The sequence below is a fragment of the Eptesicus fuscus genome, chromosome 3, assembly GCF_027574615.1.
Source record: "Eptesicus fuscus isolate TK198812 chromosome 3, DD_ASM_mEF_20220401, whole genome shotgun sequence".
NCBI lineage: Eukaryota > Metazoa > Chordata > Mammalia > Chiroptera > Vespertilionidae > Eptesicus > Eptesicus fuscus.
In genome coordinates, this window is record NC_072475.1 from 51,740,834 (window position 1) to 51,754,545 (window position 13,712).

The 13,712-nt window shown below is 44.4% G+C and overlaps 1 protein-coding gene across 1 annotated transcript; it reads right to left on the minus strand.

Annotated features, from left to right (window-relative positions):
- Window positions 1-4,991: 4,991 nt before the first annotated feature.
- Window positions 4,992-6,947, minus strand: GP5 (glycoprotein V platelet). The gene has a single exon (XM_008151635.3). The coding sequence runs from the start codon at window positions 6,945-6,947 to the stop codon at window positions 5,325-5,327; it is 1,623 nt and encodes a 540-aa protein (XP_008149857.3). The 3' UTR covers window positions 4,992-5,324.
- Between the last annotated feature and the right edge of the window lie 6,765 nt (window positions 6,948-13,712).

Sequence of the window (13,712 nt, forward strand, 5' to 3'; positions counted from 1 at the left end):
AATTTAAAAAATGATAACATCTACAATAGCAATAAGAATTCAAAATAGGGGAGCAGGCCTAGGAGTAAACCTAATATTTGTGCAAGATTTTAAGAAAGAATTCTGAAACCTCACTGAAAGATTGGAAAAGACCTAAAATATTGGGAAGATGAACCATGCTTACAGTTTGCAGGTCTACAGGCCTGTGGATGTCTTGGGAAAGCTGTCTGTCTCTGATGTCAGCTGCTTCTCATCCTCAAGAAGTCTTTGATCTCTGCTGTAGGAGGAGGCAAATGTCACAGACAGGGACCAGTGTCTATTCGTGGTTACGCACCTGATAAGATCCCTTCCACTGATGTTGGAGAAAGTCTTAAATTTTTCAATGGACAAAATCTCCTGGTTGTAAGTCACAGTCCTCAAAGTCTTGTCTGCTGAGAGTGCGCTGTGAAATGAATGTCACTAATGTATCCATTTATTAACCAGTCCCTGTAAGCTGGTTAATAAGTTCCTGATAATAACGCAGAATGTCTCCTTTTAGTAAGGTTGATTCATAGGTCCTTTCATCCAGATGCACAGGGTGACCTGCGTTTACCAGAAGAAGTCGATTTCAGGTCGAGGAGCACTATAAGGAGAGCTTTTGGCCAAGGGAAATTAAAAGCTTCTGAAAACTTAACCAGTTGAGCTTTAATTGTGCCATTTGCATGTGCTACCAACCCAGAGAACTGGGGTGACAGGCACAGTGAAAATACTGTAGAATAGGCCAAATACTACGAACGGATTGCATTATTTGCCCAGTGAATGAATCCCTCAGTTACTGTAACTCAGAGGGAATTCCCAATTGGGAGTTAATTTTTCCCAATAATAATTTACCTACTGTTAAGGCTGTTGCTTTCCTGCAAGGAAATGTATCCACTCAGTGGAAGAAAACAAACATGCAAATCATAACTAGCACGTATTCGTATCTTTGCGATGGAGGCATTTGGATAAAATCCAATTACCATACCTTAACGGAAGTGGGAAATGCCATTGGGACCCACGAAATGAATTTTCAGAGTTACTAGTATATTTGGACAGACAGAACATCTGCTATACACTTTGTGAGCTACAGTAGAAGGTTTCCAGTAAATCATATTTTTAGGACCCCAATGTATTAGCTCATGCACATGATAAAGTATAGGTAATTGAGTCCCTAGATAAGATTGGTTTCTGACTGGATCCAAGCCATATCTGTTTGCCTGGGTCAAAATTTCCCCCTTTTTTGTTGCCATATCCTCTTTTCTTCTTCCGCAGCTGTCCACTGCAACTTAAAGTGGGGAGGTCCAGAATTCCGAGAAAAACTTCCCCAAGCTCACCCAGTGCAAAGCAAGGAGGCAGTGGGGCACAATAGGAAGAATTTCTTAAACAAGATTTTTTAAAAGCCCAACCGTAAAGATATATTGCTAAATTTGACTACATTAAAATGAAAGCTTCTGTTCCACAAAAGACAGTATGAGTAAAGTGAAATAAGAAGCTACAAACTGCCCTAACTAGTTTGGCTCAGTGGATAGAGCATCGGCCTGTGGACTGAAAGGTCCCAGGTTTGATTCCCGTCAAGGGCAGGTACCTTGGTTGTGGGTACATCCCCAGTAGGAGGTGTGCAGGAGGCAGCTGACCGATGTTTCTAACTCTCTATCCCTCTCCCTTCCTCTCTGTAAAAAAAGCAATAAAATATATTAATAAAAAAAAAAAAAGAAGAAGAAGCTACAAACTGAAACAGGATAGTTGTAAGATATGCCATTTACAGAGGATTTGTGTCCAGGACCGTGGTTGGCAAACTGCGGCTCGCGAGCCACATGCGGCTCTTTGGCCCCTTGAGTGTGGCTCTTCCACAAAATACCACGGCCTGGGCGAGTCTATTTTGAAGAAGTGGCGTTAGAAGAAGTTAAAGTTTAAAAAATTTGGCTCTCAAAAGAAATTTCAATCGTTGTACAGTTGATATTTTGCTCTCTTGACTAATGAGTTTGCCGACCACTAGTCCAGGATATGTAAAAAGTCCTACAAATCAAAAGGAAAAAGACCAAATGCCCCATTATAAATTGATCAACATATATGCACAGATAATTCTTAAAAGAAGAAATCTGAATGTTCAACAAACATTGAAAAAATAAATTTAACTTTACTAGTTATCAGGGAAATGAAAGATAAAGCAACAATGAGTTACCATTTCATACCTATCAGATTGACAGAAATTAAAAATTCTGACATTATTAAGAGTTGGGGAGGATGTAGAGTAATGGGGAATAAAAAGGAAAGAAAGCCCTGACTGGTTTGGCTCAGTGGATAGAGCATCAGCCTGCGGACTGAAGGGTCCCAGATTCAATTCCGGTCAAGGGCATGTACCTTGGTTACACCCAGTAGGAGGTGTGCAAGAGGCAGCTGATTGATGTTTCTCTCCCATCAATGTTTCTAACTCTCTATCCCTCTCTCTTCCTCTCTGTAAAAAATCAATAAAATATATTTTATTTATTTATTTATTTATTTATTTTTTTTAAAATATATTTTATTGATTTTTACAGGGAGGAAGGGAGAGGGATAGAGAGCTAGAAACGTCGATGAGGGAGAAACATCGACCAGCTGCCTCCTGCACATCCCCTACTGGGGATGTGCCCGCAACCAAGGTACATGCCCTTAACCGGAATCGAACCTGGGACCTTCCAGTCCGCAGGCCGACGCTCTATCCACTGAGCCAAACCGGTTTCGGCAATTTTAAAAATAAATAAAATGAATGACCTAGTGTCAAATGCTTCATATGGGTAAATCTCAAAGGTATGTTAGGCCAGAAAAAAAAAAAAGCTGAAGAATGCTATATGCAGAGTAGCATCATTTATATAAAATTTGAAAACAGGCAGTCTTACTTCAGCTTGTTCAGAGTTGTAGACACATGTGGTAAGAATATAAAAACATGCTTGAGGATGGGAAACGCCAAATTTATTAAGCAGGTTACTTGTAAGGAGAGAAGGAGAGCAATGAGAACAGGGAAGCAATATACAGGAGCCTTCAACTTTACCTGTCATATTTTATTCTGTTAAAAAAATATCTGAAACAACTAAAGGAAAGAATAAAGATTGTATAAAGCAGGTTCAGGTGTCCAAAGTTATTCTCTTAACTTCTCTGAATGTTTAAAAGATAATGGCCAGGGGGGGTGTTTTCATTGGAGCGGACACCAAAATGTAAGGCCAGTGGAAGTGTGTACTTTGTTTTAGCCACTGCTCCATCCTCCGCTTAGAAGAGGGCCCGGTACGGAGGAGGTACTCAACAAATACTTGCTGGATGAATGAACATCTGCAAAGGCAATGAGATATGTTAAAACACAGCGTGTTCCAAAGAGCTATCATAGTAACAGCCTTCTTCTATTGAGTCCACATACACCAGCCTCTGACTTCACTGTTTGGCCTGAGTTATTTCATTCTGTCCTGGCAACCATGTAAGGACCATTACTATCCTCACTGTACAGGTGAGGAAATGGAGGCTTCGAGAGGGAGGCAGCTTGCCCGAGAGCATAGTGGGTTAGGACTAGAGTCCGTAATGCATCAAAGAAGTCTGGGTTTTATGCTATAAGCGGTGGCAAAATTTGGAACAGTAGAAATAAATGCTACAAGGAGGCACATGATCATATACACACACCAGAGTGAAGGGTGACCAGGAGCCGACGGGGTGGGGAGGGTGCCCAGTGCCCGACAGCCTGCGAGGGGGGCACACAGCGGGAACACTGCAGTCTGCCGGGGCAGTCTGGAAATGCTTTACCAGGAGGAGACACGTGAACTCGGCCTTGAAGGAGAAGTGCGCCTACAAATGCCAGGAACCCAGCAATCCCTGCTCCGTGTCCCGTCGGTGTTGTTCCGAGGATCCGTTGCTCTGGACCGGGAGCACAGGGCCTGACTGCACGGGGCTGAGACCACACACACGTGAAGACAAACTGGGGTGACGGTAACCTTCAGTTTGAGAAAGTGCTCTCACCTTTACACACACAGAGAAGGAAAAGCAACCCAGAGCTCTTCTTCAGAAGGCAGGACGGCAGTACCACAGGTAATCGCCTGGCCTTTAATAAGAGCTAACATTGGAGCAGTGACTGTTCGCTGGGCACTGAGCTGCTATCACCTGCTTAATGCCTCTAATTCTCACAGCTCTATGAAGCAGGTACTCTTTATCCCTTTCCGGGGACGAGGAAACCCAGGCTTCAACAACCCAAGTATCTTGCCCATCGTCCTATGCAGTTAGTACGCGGTGGAGCTGGGATCTGAACCCACGGCGGTAAACGCTCCACCCGTGTTTTAACCACAGCTGCTCACAGGCATCCATTGAAAGCAACAAGGTTTTTACTGCTTTCCATCAGAAGAATAAATGAGAATGTGATCAAGCATAATAAGCTAGAAACCAAGCTTGCCATTGCATTCATGAACTCCTGTCACATGTTAGGTGCTCCATAAATGCTTGTGAAGTGAGGTAGCATTTAGTTCAGGAAATGAAAACCAACCCAGTGTCAAGGATATACTTCTCTCTCATAGTAGTTTCGTAAGTCTTTGCAGGGACTCTCTGAATCAATGCCCCACCCCCACCCTGTGGGACACACACACACACACACACACACACACACACACCTACCTCCTGGTGAGCTCCCACTTGTCTCAAATCTCTGCTCCACCCACCCTCCCCAGGGCCCCTCCCCAGGGCCCCTCCTCCTGCTCCTCGGCGCTCAGGCCAGACTGTGACTGGCGCTGCACTCCTGGAGGGAAGGCCTGTGCTCTCTTCTCTCAGCCTGCGCTGCGGGAAGGCGTCCCACACTCTCCCAATAGCCCACAGAGGTACCAACAGTGAGAGAGAGAGAGAAAAAAAATAGGACAAGGGAAAGAACTGGAAGAGTTCTGCTTTCCAAACAAAAGTAAAGAGAACAATCCCTCCTTTCCCCAGGAAAAGCCACTGCCACTTGGATCGTGTGTCTTCATTTTATTCATTTATTGCACATTTGCCAGACAGGAGCCAGACCCTGGCCTGGCGGTGGCTGGCTCCCCCGCACCCTCCCTCAGTAAACTCTGAAGGCAGCCCTCTCTCCACCGGGCACAGGGGGCACAGAGATGAGGTGAACACAACCCACATTCCCAGGATCCCCACGGGGAAGGGTGAAGCAAAGCGAGCAGTCACAATTTACAAACGTAAAGGCAATCCTAGGAAAGGGGAGGGAGGAGGAGGAGACAGAGAGGTGCGTTTGAGGGCAGAGGGGAGGGCGGCAACCTGTCTGGATTCTCCCAGAGTCACATCTAACAATACTGTGGTCGCCTTTTCATCCATTACAAGGTTTTCCCGTCGGCTCAAACCAGAGCTCTCTCTCTGATTAATTTTCGGAAGAGCCGGCCGAGTTTAATCATAGCAGACACAATGACCCCGGTTATTACGGCCTGAGTGGCTAAAAGCAGAATATAAAGACTCCAGAACAGGTTGTGTTCCAGACGCTGGTCCTCGGCCACCGGCTGGGCCCGCGCCCAGGGCTCTGAGCTGGCCGGCACCCAGGCTGGGCGATCGCGGGCCACGGGCAGGGCCAGCCTGGTGGGGGCGAGAGAGTGGGGAGGCGGGCCCCCAGTGCTCGGGCACCCCAGGTCCCCGTCCGACAGGGCCTGCAGCAGCAGGCCAGGGGGCTGCCCTTGGCACCGCGGGGACTCCTCGGCGTGGCCCGTGAGGCCGGGGTGCTGCCTCAGCCACGCCAGGAAGGGCCGCAGGTCGCAGTCGCAGCGCCAGGGATTGTGCCCCAGCAGGACCTCCGACAGCCGGGGCAGGTCCTCCAACACGTCGCCCGGCAGGGTCTGCAGCAGGTTGTGCTCGAGCCGCACCCGCTCCAGGCTGTGGAGGTCGCGGAAGAGCCCGCGGGGCAGGGCCCGCAGCGCGTTGTGGCTCAGCGACAGCTGGCGCAGCTGGCCAAGGCCCCGGAAGGCGCCCTCGGGGAGCGCTCCCAGGCGCGGGTTCAGGGTCAGCCCCAAGGCTCGCAGGCCGCTCAGGTTTCGGAAGGCGCCGTCGGGCAGGGTGCGCAGCTGGGTGCCGTTCAGCCACAGCCCCTGCAGGCCCGCCATCTCCCCGAAGAGCACGCCTGGGAGCTCCTCCAGCGGGTTCTCGTGCAGCGCCAAGGAGGTCAGATTGTGCAAATGGAGAAAGAGTGCCGAGGGCAGGGACCGGAGCTGGTTTCTGGAAAGAGTTAAAATACTCAGGGCGCGGAGCCGGTCGAAGGCCCCGGGCGCGAGGGAGCGGAGGCGGTTTGCGTCGAGCCGCAGCTCGGCCAGGGCGCGCAGGCTGCTCAGGAGCCCCGCGTCCAGAGAGACGAGCTGGTTGGAACGGAGCACCAGTCTCTCCAGCTTAGCCTGCGCTCCGAGCAATCCCTGGGGCAAGTGAGTCAGATTGTTTCCCGACAAATCCAACACCCTCAGGTTCCCCAGGTGCGTCAAGAGGCCGGCGGGGAGGGAAACGAGTTGATTATTGTCCAGAAGGAGCAGCTGCAGGTTAACCAGGTTCCGAAACATGTTTGGGTCAATGCGCGTTAGTTCGTTGTGGCTCAGAAACAGCTGTTCCAGGAGCACCAGCTTGTCGAAGAGGGAGCCTGGAAGATCCGGGATTTGGTTGTGCGACAACCTGAGGGTTTTTAGGTTTATCAGGTCATTGAAGGTGCCGGGGGCGACGGCGGAAATGTGGCTGTTGGCCAGTAAGAGGCGCTGCAGAGCCGTCATGCCACTGAAGCTGTCACTCTGCAGGGTGCCGCGGTTCAGGCGGTACAGCGTGACGACCGTGAGGTTGGTGGGCAGGCGGAGCGCCGCGATGCGCTCCACGTCGCCCCCCGAGCACTGCACCGCGTCCCGGACCAAACAGTTGCAGGCGGGCGGGCAGGCGAAGGGGACTGGCTGGGCGCGCAGGAGCGTGAGCACCGCGCACAGCAGGGCGCCCCTCAGCATGTCGGACGCCTGTGGACAACACACAAGGGCAAACATTCGCGTGCGCTCTTGTAACCCTGGGCGTTTAATTTTGCAGAGGCAGGATTCTTTCGCCAGGATTATCACTGCCTCTGTAATCCATACACAAGTAAGTCTCCCGCTTTGCTTAGGGGTGCAGAATTTTCCTGGGTGGTAAAAAGACATTCATTCGTTCTACACTCCGGACGTCTCATTCTTTTGTTTTACTGATTTTCCACTCTCAGTACAAAGCATTGAAAGGAAAGTGTTTGCACGCTAGAGAAAAGCCAATACTTTAAATTCTTTACATAGAACTCATTAAATAATGATTCTCACATTCGAGCTCCAGCTATCGCAGAGCAGTGCCCATTGTGAAACAGCTCTGCTCTTGACTTTATACGTACCCAGGGGTGGCTGTAACCAAGTCACGAAGGGAACAGCAAAGCGTTCAAACGACAGCCACCACCTGATTCCTTTGGTCACAGCTATGTTATATCTGCAATACCAACTCCTCTACTAAAACAATGGACACCTCCCAAATAGTGTACACCCTCAGCCACGCTGGAAAACGCAGGTAATAGCATGTACCACTCTATGCCAGGCGTTCTTCCCAGCACTATTTGAATCAATTCATTTCATCTTCACCTAACCCTATGAGATACATACTATTATTATCCCCAAAGAATGAAGAAACGAAGGCATGGGAAGTTTAAGGAACTTAACTAGGGTCACAGAGCTAGAATTGGAGAGTAGTATATCGGATTGAACCATACATAAGAAGCTATCATTTCTAAGGTGTTTGAAAATTAATACTTCTGGCATTGAATCATCTGTGAAATACACACAGTAATACTAATCTGCCAAAAACCATGTTTCCCAAGTGTAATTTTACACAAATCGTTTCTTGTAGCTACATTTTCTTTCTTATGCACGCATGAACTCACCAAGCCCTCCCGTTGCCCATTCTAATTTTAAAATATTTGGCCTTACCTGAAATGGCACCGCACCCCAAAGCAACTGAAAGGCTTAGAGCCTCGCCTGTGATTCGGCACTTTCCAGAGGAAAAGGGCGGTACCCCTGCATCCTCAGGATAAAGACTTCGACAGAATAAAAGTCATGGAAAGGGCCCTATCTCAGAAGGCATGTTTGGGATTTTTAATGACAAATATTTTCAAACTGAAAGCAACTATATATAACCTAGATCCTACTGTCAAGGCCGAGTGACAAGAGCAGGAGAGAGAGAACTTTCTCCATAAATGGCACAACCTAACTCTGTGGTGCTAGAAAAGCTCAGCGATACATTGCAGCAGCCACACCCCTAGAGGGGCCAGGCTTGCTCCGGGCTTCCTTTTCATGCCACACTCCCCCGGTTCTCTAATCCAGTCCCCCTCCTCCTTGGATGAATAATAAGGCTAAGACTAGCCTCCAAGGCTCCACTCAATTTCTTTTTAGAAATAATAAGGCTGAAAACATTCTCAAAGATGTTCAATTATGCATCCCTGGGTGAGTTGGAGGGTGTTCACGTGTTCAGTTTCACTTAGGACTGTCCAACTGCCTCCCACAGCAGTTGTACCCACACGCGATGCCACCTGCAGTGTGGGACAGTCCGTGCTTCACAGCTGTGCCCATACTTGGGATTGATTTTATAAATGTACTTTTTGCAATTAACGTGAAATGATTGTCAGTGTGGTTTTTAATGGACTCGAGCCTCTTTTCGTATTTTAAGGGCCACTTCATCTTCTGAGAAATTGTTTTCTTTTGCCTATTTGTCTATATGCAAAATATGTATGCTATGTCTTTAAAAAACTGAATTATAGGCATTTTAATATATTCTGGATTCGAATCCTTGGTTGGTCATAGGTGTTATAAATATCTTCAACTAGTTTGTGATTTGCCTTTTCACCTTCTGTATGAGGTCTTTTGACATGAGTCTTGTGGTAGGCAGTTATCAATCTTTTCTAATTTGTGATTTTTGTGTCTATTAAAATAACCCCCCTCCCCTTTCCTTTAAAATCAGAAAACTATTTCCCTATAATGCCTTTAGTTTATAGCTTTGTCCTTCACTTTTAGGTCTATTTAATCCATCTAGAGTTGGTTTTTGTGTATGATGTGAGTCGAGTCCAGTTTATTTTTCCCATTAGGATAACCAGCTGTCCTAGCGCTGTTTATGTAAATCCCTTCTTCCCTCTTGAACCAGCACCTCATCAATGTCTGGGTCTGTGGGTCTGTTTCTGAGCTGTTTGAAAATCCTGCAGTGTACCCCACACTGAAATAACTTTTAATGTTCAAAGCCAGTGTTTTATAAAGGGCGAACTAGACATTTTCATACTACATTGGTGGGCATAAAAATTGGGGTAAACTTTTCTGAGAAAAGTTTAGTAGTATCAACCAAATTTAAAATACAGTATACACATTCTGTATGTATAGCCATTCCACTGATAAAAATACACTTCCTGGATATGCTCATTTAGATATGTGCACAAAAACACTTACTGTGGAATTGTAACAGAAAAAGAAACAAAAACCCAAATGACCATCACCAGGGAACAAGCTGTTTAAATTATGGTAGGTCCACGCAGTGGGATGCCTTGCAGACTTTAAAGCGAGTAAGGTTGAACTCCAAGTGCTGACGTACTTTCACAGATACACTAGATGGCAGAAAGCAAGGGCCGCGGAGCATATGCAATGGGATTCCACTTGTGTAGCATTTTTAAAAACATATATTTACATGAGGACATAGACATATTTTTGTCCTGGAATGATACACCAAGAAACTTCAGTATTCATCTTTTGGGGGAGAAGCCAGGGAATAGGTGGACTTCCTTACACACCTTTCTGTGAGGTTTAAATTTTTACTAAACATGCTTATATCACAATTGTATTTTTAAAATTTTAATGCAAAAATAAAGTGATTTGGAAGGGAAAATGGCATCATTAAGGGAAAAAAAACATAAGGATAAAGGTATTAAGACATACTAGAAAAAGTCAAGGCTTGAATTGTGAAAGAATAAACATTAACCTCTGGAATCAATGAGTGGAGTGGTACAGAAGTGATCCTTAAATTATTTCATCCTGGTTGAGAAAAATTCCCTGATCCATGACATTTGCAGATGTAGAAAAAGCACTGAAATCCAAGCAGCGTTTGATGGAGCCACATGTAGTTAAAGCCCAGTAAATGCTGTACTGGCTGAAATTACCTCTAAGTCATGAAGTCCTAAAGCACAGGGGAAGCCACTCCCGCTGCCAGGGATCCTGGGCCATCTTTCAGCTCCAATCAAGAAGAGGAACTCGAGCCCAGAACACATGCCGTGGTGGCGTAGTGAGTCAGACATGCATAGGCACACCAAGGGAAAGGCCCTTTGCCCAGGAAAATGCCGGGGAGCCAACGTGACAGAGATTGGGAAGAAGTGCTGTGGACTAATCAGTGACTTGGAGTCAAATTCCAGCGAAGCTTCTTTAGCCTATTTCCCCAGGAAGATCTCCAAGTTTTGTTCTTTGAAGAGAGCAGGGCATTTTGATTGCCCAAGAAGGGAGAACTGGGTCCAGAAGTTGCAGACAATGGAGCAACACTGTGAGTCGATCCACTGAACAAATAGACACGGTGCTGAGAATCACTGAGTAATGAAGTTGATGGCTCTAGTGTTCAAGTCTTTGGAGCTGGGATCTATGGAACAGGTCAGAAATCTGCTGTCCCGAGTAGCTTCTGTGTAAGTCACAGAGCCCTGGCCTATGGGGTTTGGCCATTCAAAAGCAGGAGTCTGCCTGGATGAGACATGCTTTTCTGCCCCCATAGGGGACACAGAGGCCGGGGCACAGCAGGAGTAACACCTATGAAGTAACCACAACCCCAACTATGAACAGGGACAGTCTCATTCAAACTCATACAATTCCTTCTGTCCTTCCCTGCAATATACGGCTAAGAATAAAGCAACTGGCAGTAAGGGGGAAGAGGAAGGAAAGATAAGAGGAGCTGTGCCCACATCAGCAGGCTGTGGGGACATGATCATTTGCTATACAAACCATAGTGCGTGGGAGAACTTGAGTTCAAACTGGCGTTCATACTACCCAAATCCATCAGATCACAGCCAGCCACACAGCCCATAGCAGAGGAGGCATGTCTCCTGCAGAACCTGCCATACTAGGAAATACCTTCCCAAGCACAAATCTGCCTTCCTCTGGGATTTCTATGGCCAGCGGTTAGCTCCACAGCTTCTCTCCCCTTGGAGGGCTCTTTTGGCACCCACAAATACCACTTCACTTCATACGCACCATGTCTTAAACATGGTATTAGCTTTTGGTTTGATCTTCCCAACTATTAATAGACTCCCTAATTTTATAGTTCACCATTTCCCTCAGACCTCCCGACACTTAACACTTGGCTCTACATTGTATGTGACTGATAGGTTTCCGCGATGGTCACAGACATAAATGTGGAATGCTGTATTTACTTCCTTCAAAAACCCAAAGTTAGGCCGGCTGGGGGGGGGATCAGTGGTTGAGCGTCAACCTAGGAACCAGGAGGTCACAGTTTGATTTTCAGTCAGGGCATATGTCTGAATTGTAAGCTCAATCCCTGATTGTGTAGGAGGCAGCCAATCAATGATTCTCTCTCATCATAGATGTGGTTATTTTAATTGTTAAAAATATATTTTTATTTCAGAGAGGAAGGGAGAGGGAGAAAGATAGAAACATCAATGATGAGAATCATTAATTGGCTGCCTCCAGCATACCCCTCTCTGGGATCGAGCCTACAATCCAAGCATGTGCCCTGATCGGAATTGAACCATGACATCCTGGTTCTTGGGTTAATGCTCAACCACTGAGCCGTGGTGGGCGGGCGCCATCATTAATGTTTCTCTCTCTCTCTTCCTTCCTCTCTGAAATAAAAACATCTTTTAAAAAACAACAAAAAAAAACTCCAATGTTAAAAAAGGAAATGGGAAAGTATTAAGCAGGAAAATAAACCCATTTAACTAAAAAGCAAACATGTATAAAGACACAGAAAAAAAAGTGCTATTTTATACATTTAGATTTTTATTTTGAATGCTTCAATCAAAAAAAATTTCATACAGTTATTTACAGTGCTGAATGTACAATTATGAATGTATGCCTTTTTGACATCAGGGTACCATTCTTGAGCAGCAATATAATTTTAAAAATATAAAGATGCAATATCATTTCTGATATAAAGTTTCTTAAAAAAATTCCAAAGTCTTAGGGAATTAACAAATCATAACAGGAAGTTAACTATTTTATTAATTTAATGTGCACATAATTACCAAATTTTAATACATTAAAAAATATGTGTAAATACCCACAGACTGTACAAAAATTAACGTCCCATATTTTGTTAAAAGTTCCCAACCACCTCCCACCATAAATATACAAAATATGTCAAAATTACATGCAAGAAATCTTAGAACGTTTTCTAACGCTTGAATTTTGCTCTTCTCTAAACAGTGTATGTATAGCTGTTTTGGAAACAGAACATATAAACACTGGTATTTTTACCATGCCTTTGAAACTGTGCAGTATTTTCATAAACAGGGGTAACAAAATAAATACAGTAAAAACTGCAACAGTTCTGTTTAAATGCAAGTGCAATTTGGAAAGCTCTCAAATGCAAGGATTATAAAACTAATATAAAAGTATTCATTTTGTTGTTGGCTTAGCCACTTTTATTCAAGCATTATTTGCAGCAATGCCTTACAGCAGTTGGTGCTAGAAGATACAAAACATAGTCACCACTATTTATATTTGAGGGAGAAAAAAAACTTTAAACAACCCTGAGGGAGACACACATTAAAAATCTTGTTATTTATTTAAAAAGTTAAAAAGTTACATATCATTATTTAACAATTATTTTCCCAGACATTACTGTCCTTAAGTATGTGCATAAATAAAATTTAAAGCGGCAATATTTATTAATCTTAATAAACCAAAATAATATATGTACAGATTTTAAAATTTAGGTCTGTATACACTCAAATAATTTAATGTGAAATTAAGAATCAAAATTACTACATAATGGTGACCTACAGAGAGAACTCTATCTATGGCACTGAGTAGGACCCACACCTATATTCACAAACATTCCTCAAATAATATTCTGGAAGCCATCAATTACAACTTGAACAACCCACTTAGTCTATGTTCAAATCTAACTTCCTACAAATACTTTTCCACCTACCTAAAAACCTTATTCCTTTGAAAGCAATATAGACAGATGAGATATAAAACCCTTATAATATCTAAATGTTAAAAAAAGGGAGGGTGTAAAAAATATAGCTCTTTATGATCATGCTCTTAAAGATGTTAAATACAATCTGATAATTGGGTTTTTTAAGCTGCTACTTAGCAATTACCTTAATTATATGCTTCAGTATTTAAACAAAGAATAAGAGTTACAATTCTGGGAAATCACTGAAGAATAACACTTATACGTGTTGAAAATAAATGTGGAAATTATAAAACAATCAAGAGAATAAGTAACTATAGAAAACAGTGCTAATTCACAGCTCAAGAGGTCTAAGATGCATAGCTTCATAGAATCATTCATGGAACAATTGTTCTTATCATCTAATGTGTAGTAATAGCGTATTATGTTTTTTGATGGAAACTTTTTTTGTGTGTGTGAGAATCATCAGTGGCAATAGCAATAACAGTGATCCTGAGTGTAACTTACATTTTTCTATAGTTACCAAACATCATTCATATCTCTGCACCACAAAAAATGAGAATCATTTGATTCTACAGTTCTGGGTAACA

Bases quoted from the DNA above. Each gene is read 5' to 3' on its own strand.
- GP5 (XM_008151635.3), bottom strand. From the start codon at position 6,947: ATGCTGAGGGGCGCCCTGCTGTGCGCGGTGCTCACGCTCCTGCGCGCC.